Genomic DNA, 27,127 nt, shown 5'->3' with positions numbered 1-27,127 from the left:
ATTTTCACTCTCAGTGCTCTTTTATATATGGTTTTGCTTTTTCACTTTCTTCTTTATTTAAAATATTATCCCTTAACCAGTTGGTGCAATTCCCTCCCTGGCCAGAGAAGAGGACAAAAGTTGGAAATAATATAGGACCATATTGTATCTGGCCTCCAAACAGATGAGTGGAGACTGAGATGGCACAAAGAGCCTTCCCACCCATATGCCGAACTGCCTCCCTCTGCTCACATGCCAGCTAAAACTGCTGTCCTACATGAAGGGGCGTGAAGGGGAACAAGAAGGGTTTCTACAGGTATGTTGCCAACAAGAGGAAGATTAGGGAAAGTGTGGGCCCCTTAGAGAATGAGGGAGGCAACCTAGTGACAGAGGATGTGGAGAAAGCTGAGGTACTCAATAACGTTTTTGCCTCTGTCTTCACAGACAAGATCAGCTCCCAGACTACTGTACTGGGTGGCACAGAATGGGAAGGAGGCGAACATCCCACAGTGCTGAAGGAACAGGTCCAAGACTATTTAGAAGGATTAGGCATACACAAGTCCATGGGGCCGGATGCAATGCACCCGAGGGTGCTGAGGGAGTTGGCTGAGGTGATTTCAGAGCCATTGGCTATTATCTTTGAAAGCTCGTGGCAACAGTGGGAGGTCTCTGAGGACTGGAAAAAAGCAAATATAGTGCCCATCTTCAAAAAAGGGAGAAAAGAGGATCCAGGGAACTACAGACCTGTCAGCCTCACTTCAATCCCTGGAAAAATCATGGAGCAGGTCCTTAAGGAATCCATTTTAAGGCACTTGGAAGAGAGGAAGGTGATCAGGAACAATCAACATGGATTCACCAAGGGAAAGTCATGCCTGACCAACCTGATTGCTTTCTATGATGAGGTGACTGGCTCTATGGATGTAGGGAAGGCGGTGGATGTGATATACCTTGACTTTAGCAAAGCTTTTGATACTGTCTCTCACAGTATTCTTATCAGCAAGTTAAAGAAGTATGGGTTGAATGAATGGAGTATAAAATGGATAGAGAACTGGCTAGAGCATAGGGCTCAATGAGTAGTGATCAATGGCTCCATGTCTAGCTGGCAACCGGTCACAAGCGGAGTGCCCCAAGGGTTGGTCCTGGGGCCGGTTTTGTTCAACATCTTCATTAATGATCTGGAGGATGGGGTAGATTGTACCCTCAGCAAGTTTGCGGATGACACTAAGCTGGGGGGAGTGGTAGATACCTTGGAAGTTAGGAATAGGATACAGAAGGACCTAAACAAACTGGAGGATTGGGCCAAAAGAAATCTAATGAGGTTCAACAAAGAAAAGTGCAGAGTCCTCCACCTAGGAAGGAAGAATCCCATGCACAGCTATAGACTGGGGACCGATGAGCTAGGCAGCAGCTCTGCAGAAAAGGACCTGGGGGTAACAGTGGATAAAAAGCTGGATATGAGTCAGCAGTGTGCCCTGGTTGTCAAGAAGGCTAATAGCATATTGGGCTGCATTAGGAGGGGCATTGCCAGCAGGTCATGGGAAGTGATTATTCCCCTCTATTCAGCATTGGTGAGGACGCATTTAGAATATTGTGTCCAGTTTTGGGCCCCCCACTACAAAAAGGATGTGGACAAGTTGGAGAGAGTACAGCGGAGGGCAACAAAAATGATTAGGGGGCCGGAGCACAGGACTTATGAGGAGAGGCTGAGGGAACTGGGCTTGTTTAGTCTGCAAAAAAGAAGAATGAGGGGGGATTTGATAGCGGCCTTTAACTACCTGAAAGGGGGTTCCAGGAAGGATGGGGCTAGGCTGTTCTCGGTGGTGGCAGATGACAGAACAAGGAGCAACGGTCTCAAGTTGCAGTTGGGGAGGTCTAGATTGGACGTTAGGAAAAAGTTTTTCACTAGGAGTGTGTTGAAGCACTGGAATGGGTTACCTAGGGAGGTGGTGGAATCTCCATCTTTAGAGGTTTTTAAGCTGAGGCTTGACAAAGCCCTGGCTGGGATGATATAGCTGAGGTTAGTCCTGCTTTGAGCAGGGGGTTGGACTAGATGACCTCCTGAGGTCCCTTCCAACTCTATGATTCTATGATTCGATGAAGGAAGTACTCCCCACTAGTGCTCCCTGGAGCATGAGCTCCTTCAAAGCGCTGGGTAGCAGGAGGCCATGGCCTGATACCCACCTGTCTGCATGAGGCAAGGCAACTGATTGGCTAGACAGGGAAATGCATGCTGTAGCTGCTGAAGAGGTGCAGCAGCAAACTGTGCACGCAGGAGGCCTGGGACGTATTGTTTCCCTCAGACAAAATCCCTTTTGGAGCTTTCTCTGGGATGATGTGTTTCTGCACAGCCCTTACTCAAAGCTGTAGCGAAAGGGCACAATCAAGCCCACACCCTGTGAATAAATCCTGTTTGCAGGGTTCCATTGGGAATCGGGACTGTTCCCTTTTAGTGTTTCCATGGCTCTCACCTAGGATGGAGAAACATTACTACTCCAAATGTCCTTGTTTTGTTAAAGTGAAATACATAAGGAAATGTTACAACAACAACAGTGTATTGTAGGTGTTGTTCAGTATCACTGTTGCATTTTTCACCTATATCTGTCAATCAGCATTTAAATAGTTGAATGTCCATATTTACCATCAATTAAGGAATTATACTTTAAATAAAGAGGAGGATGAAAAAAGCAAAATCACATTTAAGTCTGAGCACTGGGAGTGAAAATTTCCAGTCAAGAAAAAATGGATTGAGAAGGAGGACATCCAAAATTAATTATTTGTAAATTAAGTGCTTTGAAGGTGAAAAATGCAATTGTCATATAGGTGGTTGATCTGTTAAATACCCACCTGGTAATATCAGTACTTTATCGCTGGAGCTCAGAGGGTAGCCATCTTTATACCATGTGAGAATGGGAGGGGGCACAGCATTGGTCTCACAATACAGAGAAAGAGGATTGTTGACAATCACATCTTTGGTTTCTCCACCTCTGCCTGTATGTACTGTGTTACCAACTTCCCATGCTCCAGGAGGCTTTTGGAACCTAGGAGGAACTATGATCAGAGCGAAAGAAGAGAGAGTTTTAGCATTTTACAGCAGAAATCCATATTTTGAAAATCCAGTAACAAAAAAACAAAACAAAACTGGAGTTGTTAAATAGCGTCTTTGAGCTACATGCCAAATAAGTATCTTAAATTGGACCCCATCACATCATCCATGTACTCCACGCATGAAAAATCCCAACTCCCAGCAGCAGAGTGAACCTGGTCATGCAGACAGTTTAAGTATTACTGATTAATGTACTGGGCACTTTATAGGTTAATGTTTGACCAAACTGGAAGAACCGAGTAAAAAAAAAAAAACAAGCCAGGAAAGGTCATTATTCCAAGTTAACTAGAAGGTGTTTGGGACAAGTACTGTGTTTGCAGAGCTCCTAATACAGCTCCTAAAGTTATTGCTATGTAAATGATAAAATGCTTTATGTACAACCTGGAATCTAATGTCCTTCCTAAATTGATTACTAATAGTAAGAAGCCATTTAAGTATAGAAGATTTATATTAATGGGGAATTAAATAATTATTGGCAGTGCACAAGCAAACCCTCATTGAACTCAGGAAGACCAAAAACAAATTATAGTACCAAAAATCATCATGTAGAATCAACAACTCAAGCTAAAGAATTTCTGAGAGTTATTGAATTTTAAAAGACTCTTTTGAGAACTGAAAACTTTGATATAAAGTACGGGAGTGTCAGTGGATATCTTGAAAACAGAATTTCTTTTCTGTCGAACTCTAATAAAATTGAAAGAATATCTATGGGAATGGACAAAATAAAAGGAAAGAGTTGAAACTATTTCTGAAAGCTACCTGATGCTTTCCTGCTACAAGAAGAATATAGGCAATTAAAGAAATGTTACATATGTATTAATAAACTATATATTCATAAGGTGCAGAGACTCGTAAGGGCTACCTATGAAGGCATGGAGTCAATGAAAGAATGACAACAACCAACTTGAATCTAAACAAGCCTGAAAGAGGTGTATTTTCCTATAATTTCTTAAACAGGAAAGGGGGGGCGGGGGTATAAGAAACTCTGAAGTGAGCACAACAGGCACACACACCCTTGCTAAGACAGCAGCACTCCATAACTAATCCTGTCTCTCTCTACAAGGAAGCTACCAAGACAAGAAAAATAGAGAAAACTCAATAAGAAACCAACTCAGGGAAAACCTGCCCAAACTTCAGCATGGACTAGTGAGAGAAAGTTAACTCAGATACTCTTGTAATGAGTTTATTGGAATACTGAAAAGCTGCAGAACTTAAAAGACTAACAGTTTCTTCTGTTAGTCACCAAATGGTTAGACCATTTATTCCTGGAAAGGAGACAGAGGCTAAACACTGATGAATGGAGAAATAAGTGGGATTTAATTGGAATTAAGATCCTTAATATGTATAATTGGCCTGTGTTAAGACAGCTCCGTAAATGGATTCTTCTAAATACTAGTTTAAATATTTAGTTAAGATCACTTATTTTGCCCAATTAAAACAGTTTATGATGACAAATTAAATTTGTTTGGGGGCAAGTGAAACCTGTCCAGTTATTACTAACCTAAACAGAAGTATATAAGAAGATACTAAAACGGAATACACAATAATTCTGGGAAACAATATACTCTGGTCATAATTTATCAAAAGAAAAGTGACCCACCATTCTCAAGGGTATAATCTCTGTTAAAAGATCTCTACAGAAAGGCATGCAAAAGAGACTATAATGGAAGCAACTAGTTTATCAGTTGTACTCATCATGTGTTGTTTTGTTTAATGTTTTCTTTTCCTTTCTTTAATAATACAATTGCCACAGTTAATAATTGTGATTAATTTGCTTCGTGTTGATCAAGTGTCCCTAAGACAGTGGTTCTCAATCAGAGGTACACATGCCTCTGGGGGTACGCAGAGGTCTTCCTGGGGGTACTCAACTCATCTAAAACAGTGTTTCCCAACATGGGGGTTGCAACCCGCAAGGGGGTCACAGGAAGTTTTATGCAGGGCCGGCATTAGGAAGTGGCAAGCAGGGAATTGCCCAGGGCACCATGCCGTAGGGGCCCCCGCAAAGCTAAGTTACATGCTTCAGTCCCGAGTTGCAGGGCTTAGACTTCAGACAAGGCTCACAAATGAAAAAGAGGCTCAAGTATCGCACTGAAACGTACATACAATATTGATATTCCAATTGATTTATTTTATAATTATATGGTAAAAATGAGAAAGTAAACAATTGTTCAGTAACAGTATGCTATGACACTTGTATTTTTATGTCTGATTTTATAAACAAGTATTTTTTAAGCGAGGTGAAACTTGGGGTATGCAAGACAAATCAGTCTCCTGAAAGCGGTACAGTAATCTCGAAAAGTTGAGAACCACTGCCCTAAGTTATATAAAAGAATCCCTGTGACTAAACAGTCAGAGCCACATCCCTAAGTTGGCAGCAAGAGAAACAAGCAGTAGAGCTGGCCTACCATTTCTTGTTTCTCTGTACTAAATATTTTTTTTTGCAATTTTAAAAATAAAATTACTTCTCATCCAACAATTGAAAACTATACTTTTCCACCCCACAATAAAGTATAATGCATTAGAAAGTTAAAAAGCTTATACATTGTCAAAACACTTTGTATCTGGAGATGTCTGATCTTCCTCTTACTTACGTCAATGAAATTCCATTGGCTTCAGATTTACATCAGTGCAAGTTAAAGAAGTATCAGGCCTTGTATTTCTTAAATATGAATAAAATATACATTTAATAAAGAGCTCATACTTAAAATTAGAGCATGAAGAAGGTGAAAGGTCCCTTGGTCTGGACTGAAATGGTGGGGAGGGGGAAGTATACAAACAATTTCAGTGCTCCAAAATAAATATTACTAGAAAATGACTCACATTGACAGAATAGGAGAATTTTAGTATTTCAGCTTTGTTTCCCCCTTTACCTTGTATGTTCACATCAAATTCCATTTCATCCTCTCCAGCAATGTTGGATGCCACACAGGTATAACGACCAGTGTCTGATACCTGAGCTTCCTTTATCTGCAGAGTCCGGCCACTGGCTTGGATAGTAACATGAGCATCTGGTTTAATAGGCTGTGATTTAATTGAGACAGATGTATAAGTAGTAAATAAAATACATACTTGAAGTATCAAGAATCATGAAAGTAATCTGATGGTACAGCCTTTTTGCTCTAACACTCCAGTCAAATTACTTACGTCTAACTTGACACATTACTACTTGACTAAGCATTTGAAAGCAAGTTGGGAATAAGAAAACGTTATTTTAAATCCACCTCTTTCCTTTCTGATTTCCTCCTTTGCCAAGAATAACACAGAAAAATATCTCTTATTACTGTTCCCAATAACATTAGGAATCACAACTCCTTCCAGTAGGCCTGATCCTGTCAGGTGCTAAGCATCTCCTGGAAGTGCTCAGCACCCCCAATTCCCAACCATAGGATTTGCTGTTAAGCAGAAGCCTATTAATGTGCCTATGGGCTAGAATATAGCAAAATGTCACATCACCATGATACTGAGCACCAGTCTAATGAAACGTATGTGATAAATGTAAGTGCAGAACTTAATGGGAAAGGAGACCTTTATGGTAATAAAAAATTATTAAAGAAAAAAAAATCTACTCTTTCCAAGCAGATGACTTACATTATTTTATTTTAAAACGCAGTTCATCTGAAGAATGACTCTATAAATTTAATGTTGCAGTGTCCCCTATTTATTCCCTTTCAACAACATTTGTACCCAAACTCTCATTGTTTCCCCAAATTCTGCACATGGAAGGGAACCCTCTTGGAGGATCAGCTGCTTCTGTGGAATTGTCATCGCTTCCCAGAACCCAGTGGAGGTTCTCTGCAAGGTGTAGAAACCCTGGATGAGGAAGGGCAAGGCAGGATGACAAAGGGAGAATGGAGGGTGGGAACAGGGTGTTATGTATCTTTTCAGCACAAGCCTTGTGGGAAATCTGCACAGCCTGGAGGTGCATTACCTTCTGTGCAGTGTCTCCTTTAATACTAAAGAACAAGCAATCTCAGGCAGAGGAAGCTCTGGCAACTCTGTCTCCCCGACACTGCCAGTGAACCAGAGGGAGAAGTAGGAGCTCTAGTGCTAGTGTGCAGAGAGACCTGGCCTATTGCAGATTCCCTGAGATCCACAAAATTGTGCAGTGGGACCACTGCCCATAATATTGGGGGTGGGAGGAGGAGGAGGACTGCAGGAAGGCATTGATTTCAGTGGTGCAAGAGCCATGTGTGCACTTCTGGGGCTATAAAAATGTTGATTTAAAATGGATGATAAATATTCAGCTGCTTCTGTAAGAAAGCCACCCATTAAAAGGAATTAAGTTTGTGACTGACCTGTCCATCCTTGTACCAGCTGACGGCAGCAGTAGGAATCGCATGAACTTCACACTCCAGAGTAAGGCTGTTGTTTACTTTGATCTTCACTTCTTTAGGCGATAGACCCATCCCTGAGATATCCCCTTTGTTAATGACAGGTGGAACTGCACAAAAACACACATCCCAAGGAAGTGAAAGAGATTCCCTGACTGAATTTTTAACATCTTATGCAGCATTTAAAATGAAGCAGACATAGGGAAACTAAGGATAATAACCTTAGGGTGAAAAAATGCATTCCTTTGTGATCCTGTTTTCCAAGCAACACAGCTGGGTTATTACAAAACAGCAGTGCTTAAAACTTTTTGGTGCAAGAGTACCAGATTACATCCTTCACTGTCCCACTCTACCATGTATCTGGCTTTCATGTGTACCTACCACTTAATCAAAAATAATAAAAAAATGAAGCCAGTATTTTCAAAAACATGCCTCAGCTTAGGCTTTTGACTCCTTAATTAGTAGAGCTGGTCAAAACTTGGAATATTCATTCTATGGGAAATTCTGACATTTGGAAATTTATCATCATGTTGATTCAGAATTTTGAAATTTGCCAAAAAATGAAATTTTGGAAAAAAATGAGTTTTACATCAATCAAAACATTTTGTTCCAATTTTGACTTGATATTTTAAAAAATTAAAATATAAATTTATAATACAAACTAAATTTCTACATTCCCACAGAAAGTTTTGATTTTTATAAAAGGGCATTTTCTGATGGAAAAACTTTCCACTAAAAATTTTTCGACTGGCTCTAATCTAAAATGGCAGCTCCAAGTGAAACTCTATTTCTTTTCAGCGTCACGGTACAGGCTTTCTTAAATGGTGAGCTCTTTGGCACACAGGCCATCTTTTCAGCCTACCTAGCCTAATGGAGCCGCAATCCTTGACTGGGTCCTGTACGTACTTCTGGAATTCAAATAAATAATAACGGTAATTTTATATATATATATATATATGATAATATATAATATATGATAATATAAATATATATATGTAAATGATAATAATAATACAGACTGGGCTGGGAATGGCCCAAATTCCATTTTGGTTTAGAGCACTAACAAATGAATGGGAGATGGGAAGCAGTGTTTAACTGGAGGCCCCAGCTAAAAGTCTCAGCATTAAAATACAGTGGGACATTTAGAATACTGGCCCCAAGAGCCAGAGGCACCAGTACGGTATATTTACCAGTGATGGTGCATTACTGTTATGAGGAACAATCAAGAAAGAATCAAAAGTGCTGACAGGGAACCTTGCATGGGAAGGGAGGGATTTGGTGGCATTTTACTTCAGACTGTAATAGTGTCTGGTTTTACCTCACTCATGTAAAAACTTCCCACTAGATATTAGGCTCTCCTTTTTAAAAATAGCTTTGGATCCTGTGGGATTTCACAGGTCTTCAGCTGTGCAGCATCCATCTGACCTGGAAGCCCTAACAAGCATGTCAGCAGAAACAGAGGTGCATCATCTCTACATCTTCCCCATGGCATTGCAAAGCCTACGTCCCAACTGAGTGCTTGTCAATGGTGTCATGTCATACAAATCTTCCTGATGTATTTCAAGATGCTGGACATCATTGGTATTAATGCAGGTGTGAGCTGGTTAGAGTGGTTCAGAAACCTTAGTGAGTAGAGTAAACTCACTGGGTAATGGTAAATGGTAAAACTGTAAAGAAAAAAATGGAAGAACGAGAAAAAAATTAAAACGTTGTAACAAACTTACTGTAGATTTTCACTTCATAGTGTTTCAGTGTTTCCCCAGCTTCATTTGTGGCTATGCAGGTGTATCTACCAGCACTGTCCTCCTGTGCATTTAGAATCTGCAGGGTTCGCCCTCCTGTGAAAAGATATTATTATTTGCATTAACACCATACTCTTGCTCACCAGGTTATTACTGTTTTCTGTAGTCATGCTTTCAATCCAGAGAACTAAATTCTGCTCTTGGATGTGCGTGCATAATTCATATTGAACACAGACAGAAATTCACATGCATAATTTAGGTCAGGATGTGACACTATGTAATAATGAGAGTACAGCATCTGAACTGAGTATGGGATCACTCTGTCCTTGACTAGGTATGTGTCACAATTCCTAGGAGAAGTTTTAAAGCAGTTCTGGACATGAGTTGATTTATGGTCCTGTGCTTCGTCTGAATAATTGTGCTTCACCTTCTTTTTTCTGTGAACAAGTAAAAATGCATTAATTCTACATATAGGGCTGGAGGCACTATACTATAGTTTATTTTCAGCACTGTATTTCAAGTAGAAAAGATGCTCTTAATTCTGTGTGGAGAATGGAGAGAAGATAACACTTTTAAGTGAAATGTTGTGAACATTAGTGAATCAATAGGATTCTAAGACTACTCCAGATATGCAATTCATTCAAATTGCCTGTACACTTCAGCGTGCATCAGTTTCCGTCACAAATTCATGTTTATTTGTGATTTATACTCCCTACATTCTCAGAGCGCAGACACAATTTAAACTGACAACTCCTTTCAGCCTGCATTCTCAGAAACTGTCCCCCAATGAAGTCGTTTAATTCCCACATACTAGCAATACTCGCATTTCCTCCCACAGGTACAAAATTACCAATAGCGAAGTGTAACAGAAGTGTAACAATCATTTTCATTGCATTATTTACAGTCTTACCAGAAAAGCTTTTCCCTATTTCATGTCTGCACAGGGCTAGACAAGAGATAATCCAATGAAAGAACAATTACTTTTTTACCTTCTTGATGGTAACCTACCAATGAGCTATAAAAATGCTATTTTATTAATCTAGCTTTTCTGTGTGTGCTGTCTGTGTATCTCCACTTCCTTTTCAGTTTTACCCCCTATTTTTGAAGTATTCCCATTATTTTCTGACAAGTTTAAAGTTAACAGCACAATGTAGAACACATATTCAGCAGACCACCTTAATTCTGCTTAATTAGCTTGTAGGAACATCCACTTTTATGTCCAAATGGTAATAAAGTAAAATTGCCTAATTTGCACAAACAGATCTACCTGCAAGTTTTGCAGACACAATTAAGGAGGTAAACTAGAAATTTCCATAAATTATTCAATTGCCTTTTTAATAGGGATACCATATAGTAAGGTAATGAATACATTCTGAAGTTATCAAGAGATAGTGGTGATGGGGGTTACTGTGTGTTATCAGTATTTCCAATGAAGTTACCATGTTATTATCAAGCTGTTAAAACCTAACTTTAATTATTACATTGTTACTGTGCAATTAAGTTGTCTTACCATCATAGTTTTACAGAACAAAGGGATAAATATTATCTAAGGCTTAAAAATAATTAATTAGTTAACATCTGTGAAATTCTTTGAGCTCCTGGGATGAAAAAGGCTACAGAAGTACAAAGTGATGCTATTACTGCAACTAATTGCTTTGAATTATGAACATGTCATCTGATAAGAATAAAAATAATTACCTGGCAAAATTCGGATATTTCTGTTAGATTCCAATGGAGCTCCATCTTTTAGCCAGGTAATTGTAGCTGCCGGGTATGAATAAGCCTCACAAGCCAGGGATGTGGGGCTATTCAGAATAACAGTGACATCTTCTGCACTGCCATGACTGTCTGTACCCGCAATGGTTGGAGACACTGGGAAGCAAAATAAGAAGATCGTCAGCAAAAGAAGTGACAGCCATTAAAATCAATTTAAGGCAACAATAACTTTTAAATGGAGAACTGATGGTGTTATTTGAAACCTCTTTATAAAGAAAATTCAATATCCTGTTTAGGGACTTGGTTCTAACTTAAATAAGTGGGCATGCATCACTACTGTTCTCAATGAAACCCAGAACCAAGCAAAAGTCCTATAGCACTAGCTGAAGCTCCATCTGGTTTCCTATTTTGTCCTAAAGTTAAAACTCAGCCTACGTTCATGGAGCCCGTCCTTTTCAGATGCTGTCAAATAGGGTGGGAGGGGAAAGGCTGGCCACCAGCCAGTACCCCACCCACCTCCCAAGGATTATTCGTGGCTATAGGTCAGCAGACTTATTGTCTGATCTTCCTGAAAGCTATTGGTAGGCAGGGGATGTAGGCCAGGATATGAGAAGATGTAAAAGAAACTCTACTATGTTGGTTTTAGTCTTCAACGTAATAACCATCAGAATAAAATAATAGGTGGCCTGAATTTTTATGAAACAATGTTTCCTTTAGCAGTGTCCATAATACATTTCTTCTGTAAAACAAAAGACAATGCACTGCTTTGTTCATTCAATAATAGATTAATTCCTGTTCTCACTCCCTGTTTTCCAACCTAATTTACATTTTTCTGAAAGGTATAAATGCCTTATTAATATTAAACACTTTAGCAAGTACACAGCTTTAACTATTTTACTCTAGTCAGGTAACTTAGACATTGCTGTTATCAACTGTTATTGCCATCCCAGAGTGAATATATAGCCTTCAATGAGATTAATACCTTCTTTAGATAAACAGCACAATCATCTTACCAAGTACATTGAGACTGTAACCTTTGCTTTTGTCACCAGCTATATTGGATGCAACACATGTATATCGCCCCGTGTCAGCCACTTGAGCATTGGTGATTTGAAGAAAACGTCCACTGGACAGAATCTGGTGATCTCCATCCTCAGTAAGAGACTGCCCATCTTTTATCCATGTAATCTGTGGTACAGGATTCCCTTAATAAAAATACAATTAATTGTAAGTGTTAATTACTGTAGCCTCTAGAACATGAGAAGCTGCTGAACAATAGAAAAGAACATTTTCATGTGTCCATTTAAAATTTCACTTTATAGACTGCATATTCTATAGCCATATAGCTTTTTGAACCAGCCAATAGAATTTTATAACAGGGATATATTTTCCTGTTAAATTTACAGGATGTTTAAAAAATAAACAATAGATAGGTTCTTTCTGTTAAGTTCCATAAGACTTTTCTTTAAGGATTATTTACTCAAAACATATTCATTTAGGTTGAACATTTAGAAAACCCACTGCATTGACAGTGACATTAAAACATGTAAAAAAAGAACAGTCAAGATAAAAATCAGAGCCAAATTCTGCTTTTCAGCTATTCTTACACATACACTCAACCAGCTGTGATCAGGAAAGGAACTAATAAACACACCAGGCTGGCCGTGGGTTTAGCAGTTGAATGGGGAACATATTGTGACATTGCAAAGCCTTACCTATGACTTCACAAGTTAATATAACATTGTGTTTCTCTTTCACTTTCACATCCTCCAGTTTATTTTCACCCACAATCCCTGGGGGCACTATGAGGGAGAAAAAAAGGCATAATATAGCATGCTGTTACTTACACCAAATTAAAATATAACACACTACAGACCTATATTGGTATAACTATGTCACTCAGGGCTGTGAAAAATCCACACACCTGAGCGACGTTCCAATGTAGACAGTGCTATATCAGTGGGAGAGCTTCTCCTAGCTACTACCTCTCAAGGAGGTGGATTAACTATACCCACGGGAGAGCTCTCTCCCATCCACTTAGAGCATCTGCATTAAAACACTGCAGCGGTGCAGTTGCATCGATACAGCATTTTAAGTGTAGACTTGTCTTAAAACATCATCTCTGTATCTGAACATATTGGTTCTTTCAGTCATATAAAAATAACAAATGGCTTAATCAGACCTACTAGTAACAGGCCCACATTGGAGACAGTGCAGAGATACACAACCCCAGCAGGATTTACAGGAAACAAAAATTTTCCACTCTGCCATCATCAGCCAGCCCTGCTGGCCAGCATGAAGGTGGGGACAGAGCCACAGGCCTGCCTCAACCTTTCCTGCCTGCTCCTTTTGAGCTGTCTAGTCCTTGTGGGATGCTGGTGAGGAGCAATCCTTGCACACTCAATACAAGGACTATATTTGTGATTAGCCTTGCAGGGGAACACAAGAGGGAAGCTGCTCATGACCTCTGTCACCGCTAGAGAACTTGCTCAAAGGCCAGCCTGCAATCTGACCCAAAGAATTCTGTGCATACTTATGTGTGAAGTAAACAAGAAATACAGGCCAAGATAAATCCTCCTCTCTCTCACACTCGTGTAACTCCCCACTAATTTCATGACCGCAACCCCTGATTGATGCCAGCAGAAACAAAATCAGAATCAGGATGATAATGTTTAGGATATTTCCATCCATTTATCTGCACCACTGCTACCCACACTCATTCATCTGCAGCTTTACAGCCTTATTTCCTGGAAACAGCCTCTATATTTTCAGTGCTTTAGTGCATAAATAGACATGGCACATGAAAACTGGTTCATTAATATGTGCACCAACATGATTAACAATGACAGGAGGCAAGCTGTGAAGCCTTTTCTACCATTTGTGAGTAGCCCCATTGGCATCATATGCTTCATTTATTGTTGGGAAAGGTGCAACACAGTTCACTGTATGGTTTCAGAGAAACAATTGCCTCTTTAAATGGAGGGCATTTGTAGTATTTGGGCAAAGGAAAAGGATGTTAGAACTCAGAGCAGTAATGTAGTATACAGGCTGAAGATGAAGACACAACATGGATATAAGGAGGACCAGTTAGGTTCTCTAAAATATAACCAAGGAATTTTAGAGAGATTTTCATAATTGGGAAGGAAGAAAAGATGATGAACTAGAGGCATAATTCTACCTTCATGTAACCCCAAATAGTGCAGGAGTTGGCCCTAGATAGTTAGGTACACCAGACAGACAGGAAAAGTTCCAGAGGGGTAGCCATGTTAGTCTGTACACAGCAAAAACAACGGGAGTCCTGTAGCACTTTAAAGACTAACAAATTTAATTTCTGCAGGCATAAGCTTTTGTGGGCTGATAAAGTGGGTTGCAGCCCACGAAAGCTTATGCCTGCAGAAATTAAATTTGTTAGTCTTTAAAGTGCTACAGGACTCTCGCTGTTTTTACAGGAAGTGAAGAATTTCTTGCTTTCACACAATTTAGCTCTGACCTACCAGTAATTTGGAAGTGAAAGATTTTTTTAAAAACATTTCAAGATACATATATAGAATTTACTTTAAACTGAGGAGAAAATAAAAGTACTTAATAAGGAGTAAAAGTATATAATATGAAAGTGGGAGAACAAAGTTAAATCAAGCCTCCATCTCAAGCCAGGGGCTGAAAGTTGGAGAAATCACTTGAAAGTCAGTGGTTAAAAGTTGTCATCTGCACATGGTGGGGTGATGTTTACTGGCAGACTCAGCCACGGAGGTAAGGTCAGTGAGCAAGCAGACATGGCTAATACATGGCATCCTTGACAAGTGTGATGAAATTAAGGCCAAACCCTCTTATAATGAGTGCATGAGCACTGCTGAAAAGGCTTTTATCAGAATTCTACATTAAATTGTGACTAGACAAAAACACAATAAATAGGAGACATGGAAAAAAATGACAGATAAAATCAGACAAGCCCAGGACAGGTTTGAAAAAAGTTGGGCCAACTATTATGGCTTGGACAAAGTGATTTATTGAAACAATACCAGCCTGACTACCAATGTAAGAATGGGCTGTTAGTATCTCTGTAGTACCTTCTGTGTACAGCATTTTCTTGTTTAACTTGGGGTATACTCTGTGTACCTAATGACTTACATTCCTATAACTAGCCCTTTGAAATACAAATAAATTATTAGAATCCAAAAATAAATTAATAAAAGGAAAACAGATGCGGCTTCCATCCTGCAATTTCCATATAACCCAATTAAAATAGGTTTCACTTGGCATTTCTGTTCAAGGCAAGTGAAGACTATTGTAGCAAGGCTCCCAATCACTGGCATGCTTCTATTAAGGTAAGAACCATTTGATGAAATGCTTATCCCCCCCTTACATTTTTCTATTTGCCTGAACTGACAGATAAAAGTTACCAGTTAGGGTCTACCATCTGACTTTCAGAAGGGCTGAACACCCACAACTCCTACTGAAGTCAGTAGGAGCACACATTGCTCAGCACCTCAGAAAAGCAGGAGCTTACGTCATTATCCTACCAAATGGAGTGATTGTAAGTCAAGTTTCAGGATGCCTGACAATTACTTACTGATTTAAAAAATAATACTGACTACTAATCTGGAAATAGTATTTCCAAATTTATGCACATTCTGGGGGAAATGTAACTTTTTTTTTAAAAAAAAGAGTTTGTGACTGACAAAATTATACAATCCAGCCTGTTATACCAGAGCCTGTTTAAATGTGCTGGCTGGATCAGCCATTATTGCATGCATTGTTTAATCCCTTTCTAGAAATAAAATCTTGGCCACAGAAGGTTTTCAGTGGACCACAAATTTTGCAGATAAAGGCTTTGGGGTTCTAGCTACAGCTCCACCGTTTATTTCCATTATTCGCGGGGGCTTTTCCTTTACATTCATGTTACAGCAGACCATTATCCTGTAACCACTCTTTATTCTATTTCCTTTATATCAGAAGTAGTGTAAAACTTGGTGGTTTCCGTTCACAAGGGTTTGCACAAACATTTTGTTCAGTGCCCATCAGGTTGTACTGCCAGTGTTTCTGCTTGAGTTCTGGCACTGAATGAGATGGATTCACAGCACTAAGCTTCACATGGTTTCCTGAATATACTGGTAATTTTTACAAACTGAAAAATAAGTAGTTATCAGTTATTCCATTATATGTTGTCATGCCTGAATGATACTCATTCTCAAATAAAACTATGGCCAGTTTACATGTAAGTTGGACTTGTTTAAAATTGATTATCAGATCATGTTATCAAGTGAACTTTAATTTTTCATAGGGCTTTTCTAGAAGAACATTTAGTGCACAGCAAGTAGGGGTGTAACCCTATAGCTGCTGCGCACTTAGTGCAAATTGCAGCAGGGAGCTTTTAGTGCACGGTAGGAGGGTCTACATGGACAACGAGTGCACTGTAGATACATACCCAGCTTGTCACACACTAACTGTTCATCTAGGCAAGCCCTAAGGGAAACTATTCTTTTAAAAGGTTTGTAAACTTTAAAATATATGTGGGTGAAGCATGCAGTATGATGCTTTTGGTCCACCTTCATCAAAATCATATACTTACCTAGAACTGAAAGGCCAAAATGTTTCCTCGCTTCTCCTGCAGTGTTGGTTACTAGACAGGTATATTGACCCATATCTTCCACTTTCGTGTGCATTAAACGCAGTGCTCTACCCCCTGAAGAGAAAAGCCACAAGAATATACATACAATCATTAAAATATTCCCCAAACAAATAAAGGATGCCAAAAATCCCACAATGAATGAGTCCAAATCATTTTTGTGATTTTACTAGCACATTTTCCTACATTTAAAAATAAGTTATCTCCTGCTGCTGTATGAAAGACTCATACAAACAGGAGAAAGTGACTCTGGGCTCAATTCTGCTTCCTTTGCAATCATTAGCAAAACTCCCATTGATTATGCTGGGTCAGAATCAGGCCTTAAGGCCCCAATCCAGCAAAGCATTTAGGCCTGTGTTTAACTTTGATCATGTGACTATTCCCAATGAAGTCAGTGGAACTATCACCTACATAAGGGCTTTGCTGTACACCTACTTGGCTACACATGGAAAACAATTACATTTACTAACACATAATGCTATCAAATACATAAATTAAGAAGAGGGGAAAAAAGAAAAAAACATTTGCCCTTTAATCTATTCTGATTTTAATACTAGTTTTAGATGTTATCCATAAAAGTAGGCAACAAAGTTTCAGACACAAAGGTAATTTCTTTTGAAATTGATTGCTTCTCCCCCATCAACACCCTATGCACTGCTGCATAGGAAGCAGTGAGCAAACACGTGCACAAGGTTATGTGTCGTCCCTGATATCTTGCCCTCCCCACACTTACAAAAGTTGCACAGCTGTGGGGTCAGGGTTTGCCCCATCACACTTATACTAAAACTTACAAAAAGCTCTTCCATTTCCTATAGCTATTGTCTATCTTCATGTAAGTGTTGCAATGAAAACAGATGTGATATGAGGTGATACAGATGTGATATGGGGTTTGTTTTTTAAAGGAACCATATAAAAAACATGGTCAAACAGAAGAGGATTCAAAGTGAATTGATGCAGCATGTGGGCTACTCAATCAGTTTTTGATCCCCTGCCTTGTAAAGCATGCTTTTGATCTACAGAACTGAATTATTGCTTTGGCAGCATTGAAGGGTGAAATATTTTAAGGTATTAATTTAGGGATTCTTCTCTCAGTAACTTTACAAGCAAAAACAAGGAAAATTCCTAAATCCATCTTTAAGTCTCATAAAAACAAAAAATCAGAATTCACCACCACTCTGTGCAGTTTTCCTGAGTAGTTACACAAGAGCATGTAAAGTTTGCAAGAAAACAAGGTGTGGGGTTATTGTTAGGTTTCCCTTCACCAACATTCAGGGATAACTTCAGGACTTTCCCTGACAACTCAGCAGTGACTAAGCACTGTGGAGTTAGTGACATCAGCGAGGGCTGAAGCAATCAGTGGCTAGAATGGAAACAATTGATTTTAACAGAGGCTATTTGAGCTGATGGCAATATCACCCACACAACAGAAAACCAATGCCAGATCAAAGAGTAAAATTCATTTCAGATAATAACCAGACACCCAAACCCTTTTCCTATGAACTGTGGCTAAGAAAGGAAACATGTAACAAGAAATAGGACTAACCTTTTATGTTCAAGTGTGGACAAATTAATTCAGATAAAATAAAATATCCCCCAAATTCCCAGACTCAAGATTTAACCAACTATTTTGAATCTCTGTCAAGGTTCTATTTGCTTTTCATTTTTTTTCCCCATGTTCATGCTCCTCTTCCATGTCCTGGGCAAGATTGGGAACAGAGGGACTTAAATCCCAAGAGAGGGGCTGTCTTTAGGTACTGCATCTGGCCCAACCAGAATAACTGGAAACATCATGAAAATCGGTTCTCATGAGATTTCCACTCCAGTCTTGCAGAACCAACTTAAGAGAAGCATCCTAACTTCTATCTGTTTCTCCCATCCATGTTCAGATGCCAAACCTTGCACAGGTCATCCCTTAGTACTTGAATGTTGTGAATAGGGGCTGAGCCAAAGCCAACTGAAGTCTATGCAAAGACTCTCATCAACGTTAAAGTATTTTCGATTAGACCCATATATCTCCTTGTTAGCTGCAGAGCTGCTAAGTCAATTATGTATTTTAAATATGAAGTTACCAAATAGCAATAACATGTGGAGTAACGCTGTAGCTGTTAGTTCTGCCAGAGGCTGTTTTTTCCCCTCTCTGTAGTCTTGGAGAAATGAGGTTCATTGGAATGGAATCACAGTCCTCTTACTTGGGATACTCCTGTGTCAATTCCTCCCCTCAGGATAAAGTACAAGCCCGGGCCATTCTAGATGGTCCCAGCAGACTGAGGTTAGAAGTCAAAGATCCCAATTGCATCTGCAGTTGTCATTCAGATGACTAGCCAATCAGATTGGCCAGTGGTGGAATTCAAAGTCATAAGGCTTGATTGCCTGGGACAGTTCTCCTGCCTTAGCATGAGGGAGTCCTCTAGATGCAACAAGCTTTTTCCTAGATCTCTGCCTTGGCAGGGACCATGTTTCCCCACCTGCCTGACAATGGGTTAGACACTCCAAAACCTCTGCACTCACCTGTACTTCATTTCATTTCTGCTGATGACCTGCTGAACAGTATGCCCACTGACTGTCTTTTTTGGCTTTTATCAGAAGGTGCTTTGTCATATCAAACTGTCTGAGTTTCTTGTTCTGTGTTTGCTTAAGGATTAGCTCCGATTGGCTCGGAGGTCAAAAAGGAAATTTATCACTTTAAATCCAACAGCTCACAATATGGGAAAAAACCCCATCATTAGGGCTCCTCTGGGTCTGATATTTAGACTCACTGCAGACTCATGTATATTCAAAGTAAAGCTCACTTATTATTTGGGTTTTCATTCTGTTTTATGCTCAGTGAGTGAGTCCTTGTCAAAAAAAAAAAAAAATGATCCAGATGCACATGCACACTGAGAGCATGACACCTATTAGCATTCACAAGGGAAGACGTTATCATTTGAAATGTCTCTGGGGATAAATGTTCCTATGCATAGGCCCTTATCATCGCACAGGTTGCCAAATCCCAGAGTTGGATCTCACTTGTGGATGCTAGATCTTGCAGACCACTGCGTACAGGGCTCCAGGCCATGCACTGCCACGGCTCCCAGATTCTCAGACCTGCACAAGTTAACATAGCTTTAAGTGAAATTTGGTAAGAACTTCCTACCCGGTTTAGATTTGGTTCAACTGGCTATTTAATAAATGCTTCAGCCAATCTGACCCCAAACTATGTGTGTCTTTATTTAACGGACAAGCACTTAGCAAGAGTTCCTATTTCTGCTTGTTGTGTAAGTATATCAGACTCTTCCTCACACTCAACACACCTGCACTATAGGCATTGGTTATAGCCAATTGGTTATATTGGTTTTTTAATAGCTGCTTCAGCTGTACCTGATAGAATTCTTATAGAGCTATTCAAGAGGATGGGCCGTCCATTCTTGAGCCATGTTATTGATGGCAGGGGAATTCCAGATGCTTCACAAATCAGAGTGACAGGATTTTTCTCCACAACACTGATGTTTTCAGGCATTTCCAGGTCACCTACAACACTTGGAGGGACTACAAAGCAAAACAAAGGAAAAAACCACACCTGAGAACACTGAATAAAAATAACTTTAAGCTTACTTTTGGATAAGACACACCACATTCTTTAAACTAACAAATTAATTCACTGCAGCTAAAACCATCCACATCAATATGGGACTGCACAGCTGCAGAGTAATTTGAATTTTCTATCCCAGCTACATGGTAAAGTATCATTATTTTAATATTTTCAGTCTTCATATTATTCAGACATGTCACAAAGGCAGAAGATATAAACATGTTGGAGCTGATTCTATCGATCCTATTGGATCCTTTTATGGATTCAGAATTATAGTTAGTACGTAACATTACACTTTGCATGCTATGTCCATTCTACAGCTAGTGAACTGTTAAGGAAAATTGTATCAGACTGCCATAATACTGTGTTTTTTCTATTTAAAAAAAGCAAGAAGATGATCTAATCCCCCTTTCTGGGATTAAAATAACAATAGTAAATCTCTTGTTGGTTGCCCATTGCTAGGAAGAGGAATAATTCCATTTTTTGCACAGTTCCACATCTCACACTTCCATGTAGGAAGTTTGAGCTCAGGAATAGATCTGAGTCTGTCTCTGAGGAAATTACATTTATAATTTTCCCTTCGATACATGCAAGTTTAATAATAAAATAAGAGAAATGTTAGAAGAAATAAAAGAAAATTTGCAACCTCAGAGGCTTCTGACTAGAAAGAATCCCAGTGTAATTTTGCCTCTTTTTTAATAACAACAGAAATATACACATTTTCTTCATTTTCAACTTAATTCTCTTTTTCTCTCTATTCTTCTCCCTTTCTCCTCTAGTTGCTGTTTTCCTTTCTTATTTTATAGGAAGACTTCAGAATTGTAGATGGGTTGCATGACTCCCATTATCTCAAGATGTTCATAAACCTTTGTGTTTCAGTGGGATCTGTGGCAGAACACTTGTCAAACAGACCATATTAGTGATGTTAATTGGTCATCCTCATCCAATGCATTTAAATGCCCTTTTCCTAGGCTTCACCCTCCCAATAGTCAAATAGCCTGTATCTGATGAAACAGGAAGGATAGCTAGAGTAAATCCCATTCCGAATCAGACTAGACACAGCATGAGATTTTTAAAATCACATACCAGGGCTTTTCTTTTGAATGCAGATACTCGCATTGTAATCCATGCCATTGAAGTTAGATAATTGAAATGCACTCTACCTGGGGCTGTAAATTAGATCATTCTGACACTGCAGTTAATGCCTGCTCATTAATTGCTGCTTTTTGCTGGGTGCACATGTACACTTGCTTTCCATAACTTGAATAGGTTACCAGCTGATTTCTGGATGAAGTTTAAGGTTTGATTTTAACCTGTAAAGTTCTAATTGGTTTGCATCCTAACTACTTGAGTAACTGTCTCTATGTTCGTGCAATACCATAGCAGCTGTGATTCTTCAAGTGCATCACCACTAAAATCCACCTAGATTTATCATCTGAGGGCTAACAGCAGGGTTTTCTTGATTTCCCACTCATTTCCCATCTTAAGAGATTCTCAGCCCAGATTTGATGACCTTCAGGATACACCACAAGGCCTTCCCACCTTTTTCTTTAGGAGGGTATGTGATGAACCTGGGATGGAGGTGGGGGCTGGCTTGATTTTAGGAGAGCTATATTTAGGGGTTATAAGATATGTACTTGTTTTGTTTTTTTAAAACAACATTTGTGCTTTAATCTATTTAATGTGCCTAGAGCATGTGATAGGCACAACTGAAACATCTAAATCAGAATGACAACTGTTTCCTGACTGCTCCTGGGTAAACCTGAAAACATATTTGTGTCTACCTTGCCTGTTCCATTCATTGCCCTACTCACCATGAATGTTTAAATCATATTTCCTGTCAGTCAGTCCTGCCACATTCACAGCAACACATACATAGCGGCCAGTGTCAGACATCTGGGCATTCTTCAGCTGAAGAAGATGTCCATCATTCAGTATTTCTACTCCCTTCCCATTGACAAGAGGATGACCATCTTTCATCCAGGTTATTTCTGGCTGTGGGTTACCCTGTACTTTGCACTCCAGTGAAACATTATTCCCTCGGGTGACAATAACTTCAGATAGGTGGTTCCCACTGTTCAATATAGTTGGGCGAACTATTAAAGAGAAGGAAACAAAATGTAAAACTTCAGTATGAGAAGTTGAGTTTCAGAATCTGCACTGATTCTTACACATAAGAATGAGTGAAGTTAGGGCTAGGTCAGTAACTGAAAGGGAGACCACCAAGAAACACCTCAGCGCTGCAGAAAGTGGTGCTGGCAATTCAGTAAGTTGCACTCTGTCTTCAGAGTTGGTACTTAGATAATGCTTGCTGTCAGAGAACACTGTGCTACTGAAGTTAAGATGTGAAAAAACAATTAAAGCATGCAAAAAATGTCCTTACCACTTGTGGTCAACAGCCTTTTTCACAAGGATATAAATATTAATCCCCGTATTCTGGCAGTTAAAGTATTAATTGCATTTTAATGATTTAATATTCACCCTGCAGTTTCAAGTGACTGCTTCATTCTTATTCAGTTCCAGTCCCAAACAGTTGTGTTGAGCTGTTGTAGTTACGTTTCAACTTCGAGAGAGTTACATTTCAGTGGTAGGTGAAGTGATTTCTGCCTGTGTGTAAGGATCCCAAACCACTTTATAAACATGTGTCTGTTTGTTGAAATGTTACAGGATTTTTCAGGGTGAAAAATAGTCTGTGTTTGCAAGGTTTTTAAAAACTTCAGTATTTGGTTATTCTAGTCACTTTTCCTTAGCTGCGTTTTTTAGGCTGTGTCAATATTGTGTCCTTTGCTATTAACAATAACTGATAATGCACTTGTTGTATAATACATGCAGTCTAAAAATCTGGAATGAGTGTGTATCAGAGCATTATTGTATTATACTACATGCAAATCATACTTCTAAATAAATGCAGCCTATATGTAATGTTATCACAGCAGAAAGTAATTTTCAAAATGAATTCAAGTGAAAGTCACTTTTGCATCTGTATCAGTCAGACATCAGAACAGACTCAACCAATGCAAGGAATTTCCCATCTGGTGGCTGGTCTCACTGTGAGAGTGCCCTGCATATTATTTCAGCTTGGACCTGACTCAAGATCCTTATGGTAAGTAGCCAGCCGGTTTATCAGACTCCAGAAATGAATCCTTGCTCTGGCTGAGCAAGTAGGGTCTTGTGCTGATGTTGTCCCAGCTGGAAGTCACTCTCTGAAAACTTTACAGTCTTAACACAGCTTTACTAATTAAGGTTTCATAATATTGTATTTCCAGGTTGATGATCACACAGAGAATATTACATAATGACCTACCATAAACTTGTAAATTGTATTCTTTCTTTGTGTTTCCAGCTATGTTTGAAGCCAGACACATATAGGATGCAGCATCAGATTTTTCAGCAATTGAAATCTGCAACTGTCTGCCTCCAGACAGCACCCTAACTCTTCCTGTAGGGTCAGCTAGCAATGGAGAACCTGCAAGAGATATTATTTCAGATAAAAACACAGAAAATGGTAATGAGGTTGTTCAGTAATTTCCACCAGCTCTTTTTAGAAATATCTGAGCTGCAGAATTGCCCCTCTTAAAAATAAAGAAGGTGCACAGGCCCAAATTTTCAATCTTGGTTGCCTATCTCCCATTTGTGCCTTTGAAAATCGGTATACTTGTTTATGGAGGTGATTTTTTAAGGTGCTGATAAGTGCGAGCTGTGGGTGGGTGTTCAAAACCTTTGAAAACAAATATTTTTCTCAATATTGAAATGTTTTAATTTAATTTTAGGCACCTGAGTATGAAAATTTAGGCCTTAATATACACTAATAGGACAACTTGTATTTGCCTTTTTAGCTTCTATAAGATGACTAAATGACAAGGCACCATAATAAGGATTTACCACAATTGAATCGTGTCTGAAAATTCTATTAAGTAAAAGAAGTGTTTTATAACCAACATTTCTTTTCCTACAATTCTGACAAAATTCAATTAGGTTCAGCTATCACAGAGATTCAGATACCACAAAGAACGGTGCCCTAAAAAGAACCAACCAATACAGATAAATATATAAGACAGCCTGGAAAGGCATGTCTAGACTTAAACACTGGGACTGATTAAGAACATAGGAATTACCATTGTAACAGGTCCTATCTTATCTGGTATCCAATTGGTCAACGCTTAAGGGTACAGGGGAAAAATTCAAAATGCACCTAACTCTGCAATGCTAAATCATAAGCAGGACACATACTGGTGATCAGTTTATACCCTGAAGCACAAGGATTTACAGATCCCACTAAATATTGATTTGGGTAAAGGAAAGCTTAGTAAATCACAAATGGCAATTACTGTAACTAGATACTATTGTCACCATTTGGCAGAGTGCAGAGGCTGGAATTGTTAAAGGAGCCTAAGGAATTATAAGGCATCCAAATCCCACTGAAATTCAGTGGAAGTTGGCCACCTACCATTACAATACTTTAGCATTGAATTTCAATGTCATTTAAGCATCTTAATTTCCTTAGGCTCCTATGAAAATTCTACCCAAAGTGTTTGAGGGGAAAAATGGTGAAAACTGCAAGAAGAAAATTATTAACAGTTTCTTTTGTAGCTATTGACAATGGATGGTAACTCACTGTTCTTTTTCCAGGTAAGGTTTGGTGGTGGAATACCACTGGACTCACATACCAAACTGATAAGGCTTCCTTCAATTACTGTCAGCTGCGAAAGTTCATTTGAACCATAAATACTTGGTGGCACTGAAAATAAATACCAAAAAATGCACTCAGTTTGAACCAGAATGAGATCCGCTAACACTGGGCCAATGTCAGACCTGGTCAAATCAAATGCAACACCATCGTGCATTGAACAGAACACAGGGACTGCATCTACTGCCCTGGAAGAGTAAGGGCCAATCCAGTTTCACTCTGATCTTTAACAGTTTTGAATACTTTGGGACAGTCTTCAAGGAAGGAATAATGGCCTGCTTGGAGAGCAGCTCTCCAGTTGCTTGGAGGCAACTTTCCTTAAAATAAAATAGTAAATCCTTGAAAATTGACCAGGAGAAGCACTGGATGCCTCAGACTGAAGTGGGAGAAGGGATGCGCACTAGTGAATGGCTTCTCCGGCACATTTCTACCACTTGAAAATAGGAAAGCATTTCTGTCTGACACAATTGCCCTCTGACTTCCTTAAGTTTTATTAAGCAGAAAACAGATGCATGAGTTTCAACACTGGCAACTGTAAAGCTTTATACTGTATTACACTGGTTTCAAGTTTTGGTTTCATTTGTTCTGCTTCAAGCCATTAAGCTCATGCCAGTCTCCAAGGAGCCAAATACCATCGTTTGTGTTCTGACGGTTTCTGCAATTGTAGTTAGCTCTGAGATCTCACTAGTACTCAGCACATAGTCAGATGGACACATTTCCTAGATTTACTACTCAAAAATATGGCAAGCACTATTTCTGCTCCTTGTGTGTAAACAAAGGATTTCATTCTAAACAGTTAACCACAGATGGCTTTTACAGGCAACTTTTGGTTTCCATTAAGTTTTTCCAGTCAATTCTGCTAACTAGCATAAAATGATCTCTTCCTTCAAAACGGCATTAAAATGCTCTGTGTGAACAAAGAAGCAAATCTAGCTCCGTCATCTGCAGCCATAGAAGAGTTCTTTGCAACAGTGAGAATGTGCTGTGAAATTGCGGTTGGATATAGGTGGATGGAGGGGCGATAAGGTGCGACGTGCAGTGAGTGGATGTATATGCCTTGTAAGGCATGGAACATTGCTCCATGCAAGCTCCATACATGTCAGTTCACAGAAGCTGGAAGGGGTAGCACATGAGTGGGCTGAGGGCAGGATCAGATCCTCCTTTTCCCATGGAAATAGATACATGAATATCTGCAAGGACCCAGATACAGAGCGAAGGGGAGCAGAATCTTCCCTTCCCACTCACTCTGATTCATCTCTCCAACATTCACGTCAGATGCTTGGGGCTGCATTTGGCCCACAGCAGAGAAGAAACATTTTAAATGCTCATGTGTTAAGCATGTGTTTGTTCTGCCCAGAGGAGGCACATAGAAATACTGAAAGATATTTCTAGCATTTCCATATAGTGTAAGTTATTTGGGAAATATACAACCCCGACATACAACTGCCTGGAAAGGCGGACTGATTACTATTTACATTTGAAGTGAATGTGCTGCTGAGGAAAAGTGTGTGGAGACAGATGTTTTCTATCTATTCACAGACTAGGCACATCACAGGCATCTTCCACATTGTAACACAGCCCCCGACCACCACATAAATGCCAGTCTAAATTAAGATTTTATATCACCTGTTTTTCAAATAAATTCTGGTTTATGAGCATCCAAGAAAATATAATTTTACTAGAATATCATGGGTTATAAATAAAGAGCCTGACTTAAAAAACCTGGCTTCCCTTTTGATGACTACATTTAAGAGGGAACAAGTAATTGCACCAACTGTGCAAGTCATTAATAGGAAGCCAAAAATTAGGCTCAAAATATATGCACTGAATATATCTCACTAGGATAAAGGAACTAGTTATTTTAGTTAACGTTATTTTTATTTGTTGTTCATAATGCGTGAAATTCAGCCCATGTACCAAGGACTAGCACAAGGCTTTTATGGACTTCCAGGTCCCACTTACATTCTATTTTGAGGACTTACATGGAACTCAGATGGTGCATGGATCCCAAAATTGCACACCCCAAAATTTGGAAATTATTTGGGTTTAAACCAAATGACATTGGAGTGAAATTGGGTAGTTATATATCTAACTACACAAATGGACATGTAAATACTGTTTGTGCATGCAAATATGAGATTAGAGGGAGTCTAAAAATATGATTGCATTAATTTAGAAGCTAAATTGAAGTCATACTGAAAATGTGGCCCACTATTTTTATTTTTTATTTTGCCACTATGTGGGCAAAAGTGTCCTTTTGCTCTCTTCACTCCATGTACCATAATGCATAGGAATACATTCTAGGTTTGCCTGAAGGTAACATTTGGGTAATCTCATGTTAATTTCTAAACTCCTTCTGAAACACTAAGTATGGA

General features: G+C 39.2%; 1 protein-coding gene across 6 annotated transcripts in view; it reads right to left on the bottom strand.

Moving 5' to 3' along the window:
- Positions 1-27,127, bottom strand: part of HMCN1 (hemicentin 1) — a 291,595-nt gene that overhangs the window by 80,740 nt on the left and 183,728 nt on the right. For all 6 annotated transcript variants that reach the window (XM_067535110.1, XM_067535114.1, XM_067535111.1 and 3 more), the window contains exons 43-54: positions 24,681-24,803; positions 23,370-23,531; positions 21,880-22,161; positions 19,855-20,022; positions 16,441-16,554; positions 12,587-12,673; positions 11,885-12,076; positions 10,854-11,027; positions 9,138-9,251; positions 7,378-7,523; positions 5,953-6,103; positions 2,824-3,027 (exon numbers count right to left, since the gene is read on the bottom strand). In XM_067535110.1, coding sequence (XP_067391211.1) covers positions 2,824-3,027; positions 5,953-6,103; positions 7,378-7,523; positions 9,138-9,251; positions 10,854-11,027; positions 11,885-12,076; positions 12,587-12,673; positions 16,441-16,554; positions 19,855-20,022; positions 21,880-22,161; positions 23,370-23,531; positions 24,681-24,803 — 1,917 coding nt within the window. The remainder of the gene's footprint in view (positions 1-2,823; positions 3,028-5,952; positions 6,104-7,377; positions 7,524-9,137; positions 9,252-10,853; positions 11,028-11,884; positions 12,077-12,586; positions 12,674-16,440; positions 16,555-19,854; positions 20,023-21,879; positions 22,162-23,369; positions 23,532-24,680; positions 24,804-27,127) is intronic.

Source organism: Emydura macquarii, unplaced genomic scaffold (assembly GCF_026122565.2).
Source record: "Emydura macquarii macquarii isolate MOO-44397 ecotype Brisbane River unplaced genomic scaffold, CSIRO-AGI_Emac_v2 contig_3477, whole genome shotgun sequence".
Classification (NCBI taxonomy): Eukaryota; Metazoa; Chordata; order Testudines; family Chelidae; genus Emydura; species Emydura macquarii.
This window is presented reverse-complemented; position numbering and strand designations above follow the sequence as displayed.